This window comes from Antennarius striatus, chromosome 12 (assembly GCF_040054535.1).
Source record: "Antennarius striatus isolate MH-2024 chromosome 12, ASM4005453v1, whole genome shotgun sequence".
Lineage (NCBI taxonomy): Eukaryota > Metazoa > Chordata > Actinopteri > Lophiiformes > Antennariidae > Antennarius > Antennarius striatus.
Window position 1 is genome coordinate 191,478 of NC_090787.1, and position 11,248 is coordinate 202,725.

At 39.0% G+C, this 11,248-nt stretch overlaps 1 protein-coding gene across 2 annotated transcripts; it reads left to right on the forward strand.

Annotated features, from left to right (window-relative positions):
• Window positions 1-27: 27 nt before the first annotated feature.
• Window positions 28-10,653, forward strand: parp14rs1 (poly(ADP-ribose) polymerase family member 14-related sequence 1). 2 transcript variants are annotated; one of them, XM_068328770.1, is made up of 17 exons: window positions 28-220; window positions 318-418; window positions 796-826; window positions 2,125-2,355; window positions 2,686-2,910; window positions 3,046-5,270; window positions 5,421-5,651; window positions 5,925-6,146; window positions 6,474-6,537; window positions 6,811-6,957; window positions 7,258-7,320; window positions 7,479-7,655; window positions 7,786-8,007; window positions 8,138-8,749; window positions 8,870-9,006; window positions 9,106-9,280; window positions 9,367-10,653. In XM_068328770.1, the coding sequence occupies exons 1-17, from the start codon at window positions 46-48 to the stop codon at window positions 9,651-9,653; spliced, it is 5,325 nt and encodes a 1,774-aa protein (XP_068184871.1). In that variant the 5' UTR covers window positions 28-45; the 3' UTR covers window positions 9,654-10,653. The 2 variants fall into 2 exon arrangements, with proteins under 2 accessions (XP_068184871.1, XP_068184872.1); XM_068328771.1 differs by having other exon boundaries at window positions 2,128-2,355.
• Window positions 10,654-11,248: the final 595 nt, after the last annotated feature.

Here is an 11,248-nt window from a genome sequence, read left to right on the forward strand (position 1 = left end):
CAAAAGTGAAAGTAAAGCCGAGCAAACTGCGCAGAGGTGTCCAAAATGGAAGACACATATCCTTATTCTCTGATCGTCGAATTAGAGGAAAACAGCTTTCCAAAATTAAAATATAAATTAGTGAAGTATTTTCAGAGTAGGAAATCGAGCGGTGGGGATTGTGAAGTAGATTACGAGGAGGGCAGCGCGACCGCTGTGGTGCGCTTCCGCAGGGAGGAGGGTGAGTTAAAAGTAGACCTTTAAAATTAAGTGGCATTACTACTATTGTTAAATCATGACATTTCAAATTTTATTTTTACACTTTATTATTTTCGCAGACAAGCAAAATGTATTAGCAAAAGAGGTGCATCAGATCGGTCTGGACTGCGGCGTGTTGAACGCGCTCGTTCGCTCTCCACCTCATGAACCTGGAGCGCAGGTGAGTGCGCACAGACTTTGGAGAGACTTTTGAGACCAAATAAGATTCATAAACCTGACATGGCAAGACATCCACTCATTTACTCTAATTCATTTCCACATGTGATCTTAAATTAGATTACATCTAATTCCAGATTTGACAGTAATTTTTCTCCTGAGCACAGTGTTTTTATCAGCAGTGGAATATGGAAACAAGTTCCACAATCCCTTTTATGCCTTCTTGTCCTCGTTCTGGCATCGCTTTTATTCTTTTTAGTTATTTTTTTGACAGTAATTATTAATGTATCTGACTGGATCTTTGCAGATCAGTTTATCAGTTTTAAGGATTGTGAAAAAGACAAAGATTGTTGAATGTGTGTTTTTTTTTTTGACAAACAGAAAATGCCATCGGGTGCACTGAACAAGAAATGTAAGTATTCAATAAGATCCAAAGTGGTTTAAATAAATCCACTGGACTTTAAGAAAGTTCCTTGAACACCTTTCAGCTCTCATCCAAGAGGCTTCTTTAGTTCAGAATCTCTCAATACGAGTTTTGTGTTAACTGAAATCTAAACACACACATTTTTTGTGTTTAGTTTTCATCTTCACCTTGTTTGACTGGCGTCAAGTATGAAGTATTTTGTGTACATCATTTTAACGCAATATAACTTTATGTGTAACCTGTAAAGCATGAGTTGAAGAAGAGAGTAGAGTAGGATTTATTCATCCCTTCAGGAGGGTCCATCAGGGAAATTAGTTTCTCCGTCACATTACACACAGTACGTACACAGAAAGAAAAGATTTGCCAACACCAAATAGAGTAATAAATAGTAACCCACCAGACAGAGAATAAGCAGAAGAACAACAACAAACATACTTGATTAATCCCAAAGACAAATTATGTGTTCCACTCTTTTTAATCTGCACCCACACAAGGGGGCATTTAGGCTTACAAATAGAGGAGTGATGTTAGTACGGTGGGCAGCTATGTTGTGTTGCGCCCAAAAAGCTACTTGTTGGGGGATGGCGCTTTGCTCAAGAGCACCTTTTCACTGCCAGTTCACACTCCAAACATTTTGGTCCACACGGTTCTTGAACCGACCACCCTCCGGTCCCCAGCCTAACACCTTCTCTTCGATCCTCACTGGGTTGTTGTCCTGTCTGGATCTTGTGTGAGCCTTCACAAAAGCTCCAGTCAGGACCGACACAGACATCAACAAAAAAGTGTTGTTCAATTTCCTGTATTCATAAGTATTATTGCAGCCAAATCTGCAACCAGGTATATTAGTCATGCTTTTGCACAATTTACAGCATGTTTATTGGTTCTATGTGATATGAGACTATATAAATTCAATCGTTTAATAATTTAATTCCTGGAGAAGTTCAAAACATGAGAATTCTTTAAATGTAACTACCAGTTGATTATCCATTTGTAAAAGTTAAAATGACATCTGGACAATATAGTTGCCACATATTCTTACTGGACTTCACCAGTCTGGGCTGAACTTCTGTCAGATAACACACTGACTCATGAGTTGCATAACAATACGAAGGTGTCTTAGTAAAAGACCACAGCGAGAGAAGTTGGGTGACTCTGAACTCATACAGACCTTGAACCCTTTACATTTTTGAGAAAAAGAACTCTAAATGCAAAGCTCAAATTTTACAGAGGAAGTTCTTGACATTTTTTCATTAAGAATGTGTGTTATCATATAACCTATGTTTCAGTAGCTGCAGCAGAGACAAAAGGCAGACAGGATGAGACAGAAGACGAAGAGCTCAACTCTACTTCAGTAGTTTTAGAAAATATTCCAGCGAGATTGAGTGAGGAGTTTGTGGAGATGATGGTGGAGAGCATCATAAACAGTGCTCTTGAGCCTTCATCTACCTCTCAAAAGTTCACTTTGGAATTCATCCCTGACCTTTCCTCTGCTGTGGTGACTTTCCAGACTGTAAAAGGTATTTTTTTTAGTCTGCATACGTTTACTTGTGTCAGTAGTTTTGCTCAGCAGCTCCACAGACAGATTCACTTTTCATTTTACATCTGTAAATGACATGCATCTAAATCATAATTTTATTAGCAGGACATCCAGTTTGCTTTTTCAAAATGAAATTTGTACAAGACAATATTTGGCATTTACAGTCACCTTATGGAACTATGTAACGCAACAATTGCAGGAAGTCGTATCATTGAGCTGAATTAACTGCAATGAGTCTGATTTCAACAGTTTCCCAAGTTGTTAATGGGTTTTAAATACAAGCAAACTTCAGAATGTCACTCTCTCACAGAAGCTATCGATTTTATGGAGCAATGCCCCCAAAACAAGAACTTCACATGCAGGGGAATGTCAGTTCAGCGTCTGGAAGCAACCAAACAAGTTGTAGTTGAAGATTTTCAAAGCTGCAGTGAAGATCTCCTCCTCCTTTATTTGGAGCGTGCAGGAGGTGATGTGGAAAATGTTTTGCGTAATGAAGTTGACCAGTCTGCCATCATCACCTTTAAAGACCATAAAGGTACATACGTTACAAAGATATTTAATTATACTGTATGAATATGAATTCAATTTAATAAAAATAAACGACCACCTTCACATTCTAAAAATAAAGTGTGTGTCTTGAATGTAACATTTGTAAATTCATTCCCCACAGCTGCTCAGAAAATTATGAAGAAGAAGCATAAGATTAAACAGGAAGAGATCAGAGTTTATCCTTTCTACAAATCTTTAGGAAGAGCACTTTATGGAAAAGACAGACTTCCCCCAAGACTCCCTGATGCCATCTCAGAACCCATTGACAGGACTATCTGGAAATACCTCTTAGCCAATCAGCCAGCAGCAGAGACCGTTCACAGACATTTGGCAAAACATTTCTGCTGTGTGAACTTCATCTTATCTACTGCTTTGTTGAGTCCTATGCCTTCATTACTACAGCAAAAGGATGCCAAAGCCATAATCAAAACATGGACGGATACTGTGAAGGCAGCCTTTGCCCAAGCTCTGTCACAATTCAAATTCCTGAATCTACACCCAGAATCAGAAGTATGGGAAGAGTATGAGTTGAAAATCAAAGAAATACTTTGGAATGAAAATATGGTTACTGTGTCTGATAAAGTCAACGGTGTCTTATCAGTGGTTGGGTTCGTGGCTGATGTCAACAGACTAGAGCCGGCGCTGGAGAAAGCCACAAATGAGATCGTCAAACGGTTGCAGAGGACCAAATCAACCTTAACCATAGTTATTCAAGTGTCACCTTCAATTTTCCACATCCTGTGTCAAAATGGTCTTCAGGACATGCTGTTAAGCGTGTACCCAGAACTCAAAATGTCTTTTACTAAAGGTAGTTCAGATTTGATGTTAACCGGTTTATATGGAGAGATTACTTCAGCAATCCAGGTTATATTAGATAAAATGTCTGCATTAAAACGTCAGACTCTAGAATCAGATAAATTCTTACTGGAATTGTTAAAAGGTGACGACAAAGAGGAGCTTACAAATACTCTCCTCAGATCTAACGGAATAAATGCAGCATTTGACATCGGTGCACACAAGGTGCAGCTCGTTGCTGTTTCCCACAATGACCTGAAAAATGCAGAAGACCATCTGCGAAGGCTGCTTATATCTCAACACTTGGATGTTGAAGATAAAAATGTGTTGAAGAAGCCAGAATGGAAAGACCTGGTTCAGAAATTACAGAATACCAAAACCAAGTCTTCCAGGAGAATTCAAATCCACACCACTGATCAACAAGTCGTGGTGTCTGGCCACAAGGATGACATTGTACAAGTTAGCAGTGAACTTAATGAATTTCTCAGACAGAATGCTCACGTTGAAGAAACTGTTTTTGTCAAGCCCAGCATCAAAGTTGAATATGTTAAAAAGCGTGAGAATTTTTTGTTGGACAAAGTTGTGATGTCTCACCGAGCAGAAACTATCTGTCTAAGTGGTTCTAGAGGAGATGTTGCCAAGTGCAAAACCTTGGTTGAAAACTTAGTTTCCTCTGTCATCGTTGAACATCTAATAGTTACCAAACCTGGAGTGAAGATTTTGTTTCGGGATCAAGAAGCCATGTATTTATCCTCACTGTACATTCAAACTGGGTGTGTAGTCCAGCTCGATGAGACCAGTGCTGCACCTGTTGATGTGGTCCACAGACAAATAAGTAAGCTTGTTGACCAGCCTCAGACAACTAATGCAGTGGAAATAGTCGTTTCTAAGACAGATCTTTGCAGCTACACAGTGAATGCAGTTATCAGTCCTACTAACTCTAACCTGAAGCAGAATGAAGGTCTGTCAGGAGCACTCCTTAAAGCTGCTGGCCCTCAGCTGCAGAGCGAATGTGATAAAATAATTGCCATAAATGGACAACTCAAACCGGGCGACTGTGTCATAACTGATGCAATGGGGTCTCTTCGCTGCAAAAAAGTTATCTTTGCAGTGGGACCCCAGTTTGAGTCAACTCAGTTCGTGTTGTCGCAGTCGTTGTTGAAAAAAGTTGTGAAGGGAAGCTTAGAACTTGCAGGAGAGCATGGGTGCCAGTCTGTGGCTCTGCCAGCCATTAGCAGAAGCCAAGGTTTCAATCTCCAATTGTGTGCAGACACCATCATTAAAGCAGTGAAGGAACACTGTGAAGGAAATAGTGAAAACACCCTGAAGGCAATCCATTTTGTCGACAATAACTTCAATGTCGTTCAAGCTTTTGAGAAAGCTGTCAAGCAAGAGTATGGAGGTGATGGCAGTCGACTTTTTCTTTCACCTAAGGTTATTAAGTGTTCACCTGTGACTCCTACTGGATCTGACCCAAACCGCTTGGGTCATGTGCAGACCAAAGAGGGCTTGGACATCTTGCTAATGAAAGGAAATATCGAGAATTCCATGGTAAATTTGGATTTTTAAAAATTATTACTACCTTTTCACTGAGTGCAAATAGTTAAAGAGTAAAGCATGTATATCTTCACTGTGTCATTTTTAAAAAAGAAAGTCTTCTAAAAATGATGGACTGAAAACATCCTTTGAACACATTCTTAGACAGCGGTGGTCGTGAATGCTGTGACGGAAGATCTTGTGTTGACAAACGGGGCAATTTCAAATGCCATCTTTAGAATGGCTGGACCTAAACTTCAGCAGGTGATAAATGCAAAGAAAGCACTTGGAAATATTGGTGACATCATTGTTACGGAGGGCTGCGATTTGAAGAGCGAATATGTCTTTCATACAGTTCCACCTATGTGGGACAATGGACAAAGGACAGCTAAAAAGGTAATAAGTCATAAATGTTAGCATTAAATGAATGTGTCATCTGTTTGATGGCCTTTGATTAAAGGTCACAACACATCAGCGCTATAATCAAACCTTTCTCTGCATATCAGGTGAAGCAGCGTCCTGCTGATTGGTACAACACAAGACATATTTTTAAGCTATTTTTTGATCCATTTGAGATCTCAGGTCACATGTTAGTTACAGGAGCACCAGCTGTGTAATTCCTCTATGTCGTCTACCAAATGTTAATAAGATTTATGTTTTTCCTTCCAGACCCTGAGCAACATTTTCAAAGATTGCTTGTGTAAGGCAGAGGACACTGGTCTGAGCTCCATGTCTTTCCCTGCCATTGGCACTGGAAACCTAGGTTTTCCAAAAGATATTGCAGCCTCATTGATGTTGGGTGAAATCTCATCCTTTAGCAGTAAGAATCCCCCCAAACACCTGAAGAAGGTGGTGATCGTTCTTTACCCAGGAGACACACAGACTATCCAGGTAAGCGGAGAGAAGAGTTGTTGTATTTCTTTCATGATTTGATTTCTAAACTAAAAAGGAAGTACAGTTTTAATCTGGATGATTTGGTCGGATGTTTCTATTGATATTAATCAAATGAGTTACTATGTGTACAACGGCAGAGTACGTTTTTAGTAGTTTTTACCAGGCTTTTTTGAATGCACTTTAAAAAAGTTAAATATCAATTTTGCCTCCCTGTGACAGAAATTATCTCGATAAACTGTCACTCTTAATATTTACGACTACGTTTCTATTTGTCCCTGCTTGCTGTGAAATTTTTGTGTTTTTGGTCTTGGATTCTGTCTCCAGGTATTTACACGTGAATTTAACAAGTTCGGAAATGTCTCTGTTGTTCCAGGACCCGCAAGTTCAGGTAGATGATAAATATTTTAATGTGGAATTGTAACTTCTTTATATATGCACTGCAAAAAAAATATTTCAGAAGGATGTAAAGAAATGCTGGCAAATTTTATCACTTATACAGCAGGAGCTACAAAAAAATCTTATATTGACATTAGCTAAATAATTTCAAATTATTAAATTGTGCTATACTATAATTTCTGCAAAATTGTTTTAATTTTTAATAAACAGCTTTATTTCATGTTTTATGTATTGCTGTTTTGTTTTGTTTTTCTTGCTACTTTAGGTCATTTTTCTAAAGTTGTGTCAAATTCAGGAATGCATGAGACCAAACTGGGAAGTGTGACCATACAGGTAGTTAGTGGAAGCATAACCAAAGAGACCAGTGAGGTCATCGTCAACTCATCCAATGCAAGTTTTTCTCTTAAGTCAGGTAAATTACACACCTGCTCATTGGTCAAGCATATGTACTGTACAAGGACAGTAGACCTGAACCTAATTTAAAATTTGATTTGAAAAGTAATATGAAAACAGAGAAATCTTTCAGCAAAAATAATATTAGGTCAGATGCCCTTTTACCGGACGTCAATATTTTATTGTACTGAAATTTTCTTTAAAAGTGTATAGCAGCATATTTAACATAAAAATCAGTTTAATAATATCACCACAAAAATTTGACCAAACATTAACCATTCCCCCCAGTTTATGTTTACTTGTATCTTCCTCTTTATAGGAGTATCAAAGGCTATTCTGGATGCTGCTGGTCAGACCATTGAGAACCAATGCCGACATCTTGGTGAGGTGACATTAGCAGTAACAGCAGCATATTTCTAAGCTTATCAGTTATAAAACTCAAGCTCATGATCGCTCAGATAGGAAGTGTTATCTAAATGCAGGCAAAACCATGGTGGTCTCAGGTTCAGAGGCCTTAAAATGTACTGTCTCCTCCTTTAGGTTCAAAACCAAACACAGGCATTATTTTGACTGAGCCAGGAAACCTCAAGTGCAAGAAAATCCTCCACATAGTTGGACCGTCAGACTCAGGCAGAATCAGAAAAGTTATGAAAGAGGCTCTCCAAATGTGTGTGACGAACTCGTTCACCTCTGTCTCATTTCCTGCCATCGGCACGGGTGAGATTTTTCAGCAGAGAACCGGGTTTCCAAAGTCTCATTTATTCTACAAGAATATCTTTATTCAGATAATGCTTTTCTACCCTCCTTTGGCGACCTCATAAAACTGTAATGTGCTGTATGATTTTAGGTCAAGGCAATATAAAACCTAAACAAGTGGCAGATGCCATGTTGGATACTCTGGTTGATGTGCTCAGCCACAATACTTCCAGTGCATTGAAGATGGTTCGGATAGTTATTTTCCAGCTACCAATGCTGCAAGATTTCTGTGACAGCATGAAGGAAAGAGAAGCCCCTCAGCCAATAGAAAGGGTGGAGCACATTTCTGGAAACCTCAGTTCCAAAATCAACAGTAAGTACAATGGCGCCAACAAAGTGTTATGTATGTACAACAGAGAAAAATATAGCAGTTTGTTAGTTTGCCCCATTCAAATAATTCTTATCAATTATAAATCTTAATATGGAAGTTTCTTTTATTTTAGAATATTCTACAGGATCTTCCAAGAAGCTGCAAAAAGCGAAGAGTTTTGTCGTTGAGTCGGTGACAGTAGATCCTGCTTGCTTCTACATCTGCGGTGAGTCACAGGCTCAAATAGACTCTGCCAAGAAGATGATCAATGAGATGATATCCAGAGAGCAGGACAGATATTCCATCTCAGACAACGCCATCCGCAGCTTCTCTGATGCAGACCGCCAGCATATTGTTACCATGCAGAAGACAATGAATGTGAGCGTAAGAACAGAGACCAAAAAAGCTCAGACTGTCATCACGATCGAGGGTCTCAGAAAGGACGTATTCAAGGCCACCAATGAGATCCATGAGATGGTGAGGAAGGCAAAAGAGAAGGAGAAAGTGAAGAAGAAAGTGGAGCTGACAAGCATGTTGGTAGACTGGCAGTACAATCACCAGGGGCTTCAGTTTCAAAGCTTTGACTCAGTGTCCAACTACCACCTTGAACAAGGGTTAAAAACCGGTCGACCAACTGTGGAAGTTGCCATACAGGGTAGGAACTACACGATTCACATGCCAAGTGGACCTGCTGTTGATGACAAGGGATGCAGGGTAGAGATAAAGCGTATTGCCAAAAATAAAGGTATCCTAACAGTCCTAACATTTACTGCAATGCAGCAGAAAATGATTGTCTTTGTTTAGGTTAAAGTAATGTAAGGCTTCAGGATGTAGTGTTTGAAAAACCTGTTATCTATGCTACCAGATGAAGAAACACCAGGGAACTGGGATGCCATGCCAGCCAACACCCCCTGTAAGGTCAAGACCATTCAGGCTGGGACAGCGGAGCACACTGAAGTCCAGAATCTCTTCCACACCTCATGTAGACAAACCATTACCAAGGTAGAGCACACGTGTTGAGAGGGCCTTTGTGTCCATGGAAACAGAGATGATGAAACATAAACTAAGAATGCAAGATTTTTAAAAATTCCCTCCTTAAAGATCGAGAGAATCCAGAACCCCGCGTTGTGGAAGAGCCTGGAGATCAAGAAGCAGGACATGGAACAGAGGAACGGCCACCAGAACAACGAGAGACGACTCTTCCATGGCACCTGCCACGAAACAGTGGCCTACATCAACCAGCATGGCTTCAACAGGAGCTATGCAGGAAAGAACGGTGAGAAGTTTGTATTTTACTACTTATTTTGAGAAGAAACAACAACAGATTATCTCAGTGACCTTGTCATGTATTTCTGCTTTCAGCTGCCATGTTTGGCAATGGTACATACTTTGCTGTCCAGGCTAGTTATTCTGCCCAGGACACGTACTCCAGACCAAATAAACATGGGGAGAAGTGCATGTACCTCTGTCGAGTGCTGACGGGGGACTACACCCTAGGACATCAAAACATGATCGCGCCGCCAAGCAAAAACTCTGTCTCCATTCAGAAGTATGACAGCGTTGTGGACAACGAGGCCCATCCCAACATGTTCATCATCTTCCATGACAGTCAGGCATATCCTGAATATTTGATTACATTCAAGCGATAAAGCTATGCCTGAGACGAGAAAAGAAATGTCTCCTGCTATCGGAGTTTTTGCTATTTATTGGCCGATTTGTGTGTTTTCACATCCGCTTAAGGCTTTTGCTTGAAGTTAAAATAAATGAATCATATAATATTTAGCACTTGGTTTGTGATCACCCGGTGAAGTTTTCAGACTCAATTTGTTTTTAGAAATCTCTGAAAAATTTCAGCACAATCACAAAACAAGAAACTAAAGAATATGATGAAGAAGGACGCCAGAATGTTTTGCACATTACATTAGCGTTGGAGCAGATGGGTACACCGTACCAGTGTAAGCATGTAAATGTACAAACAATACTCGAATGCGTCATGCTACACTTTATTTTTTAAATCTTTTTGAAAAACATGCATTTTGCACACAGACCTTCATGAGTACACAAGCCTACACGCATGGAAAACTGACAGTCACACAGTCTGTACAGTTCTGTCTTGTGTTACGTCCAAACTGCCTTGAACTTTGTACTCATGGGTTGTGGCTTAATTGTAGCTTAAGGAAAGTACCTGCTCTGTTTAATGTTTACTGTTATGATTCAGTTTTGGGAGTTCCTTTTCCTGATTTTGCCTCCTTTGTGATCAGGTCAGCAATTAGTTTCTGTTTTAGAAAGTCAGTTTGAAAGTGAATCCACAGCAATCACTAAGTGACACAAATGTCATGCTTTATATTCTTTCTCTACTGTATAAATCTTAAAGATCAACATCAAGATGTACTGTTGGTCAGAACAGTGCATGTTGTATCTCAACTTTATTTATAATCCCATCAAATGTTTGTGTCTGTATTTACTACAAAATTATACAAAAATTACATTTGAAACTTGGGAAAATTTCATGTAATATAATTGATAAAAATGTCTTTAAATATGAACTCTTTCACTCTACAAACATTAAACCTTACATGAAGATAAGTTTGAGCCAAAATGATCTGTTTTCAGACCCATATAAACCAGTAATTAATAAAATAAACTCATCTGAGACTGCTTTTGTGAAATTTTGTGGCTTTTTTTAGGAATAAATGAATAATTTATAGTACTGTATTTGGAAAATACTAGAAATAGAAATATGTTGCCACTATTTTTTTAATCATACACTTCCTCTCTTTGTATCTGAATGCGCAACTGGATGACGAGGAACTATTGATGATTAATGAATTTCCTCCGGGATCAGTAACGTATATTTCTATCTTATTGTGACTCCAGAGGAAGAGTTGGACAGAACCTCTATCCCCACCTGCAGGCGCGCTGCAGAATTACCGCCCTGACTGGTCTGCTCTGTTTGGAGGGGACGGATGAATAATAGTCACCGCTATTCGAGCAACGGTAGATATGATCGTTGTAATATTTACTGAAGTGGTACCAGGAACTGCAGTTATCAAAAAAATAGACTTCATATGCACAAATGCACTGCCCAAAAATAGGGTTTTAAATGATAAAATTGCCTAAATAAGATAAAATTAAAGTTAAGTCCTATTTTCAACTTAAAAATTCCTTAGTCACAATCTGAGCACTTTTTAATGTCTCAAAAATGAAAATATATATTATGTTAAAATATTTCTTGAATAATGAA

Coding starts and splice junctions, on each gene's coding strand:
- parp14rs1 (XM_068328770.1), top strand. CDS start 46: ATGGAAGACACATATCCTTATTCTCTGATCGTCGAATTAGAGGAAAAC. Junction 827..2,124: donor GGGTGCACTGAACAAGAAAT/GTAAGTATTCAA, acceptor CCTATGTTTCAG/TAGCTGCAGCAGAGACAAAA. Junction 8,008..8,137: donor CCTCAGTTCCAAAATCAACA/GTAAGTACAATG, acceptor CTTTTATTTTAG/AATATTCTACAGGATCTTCC.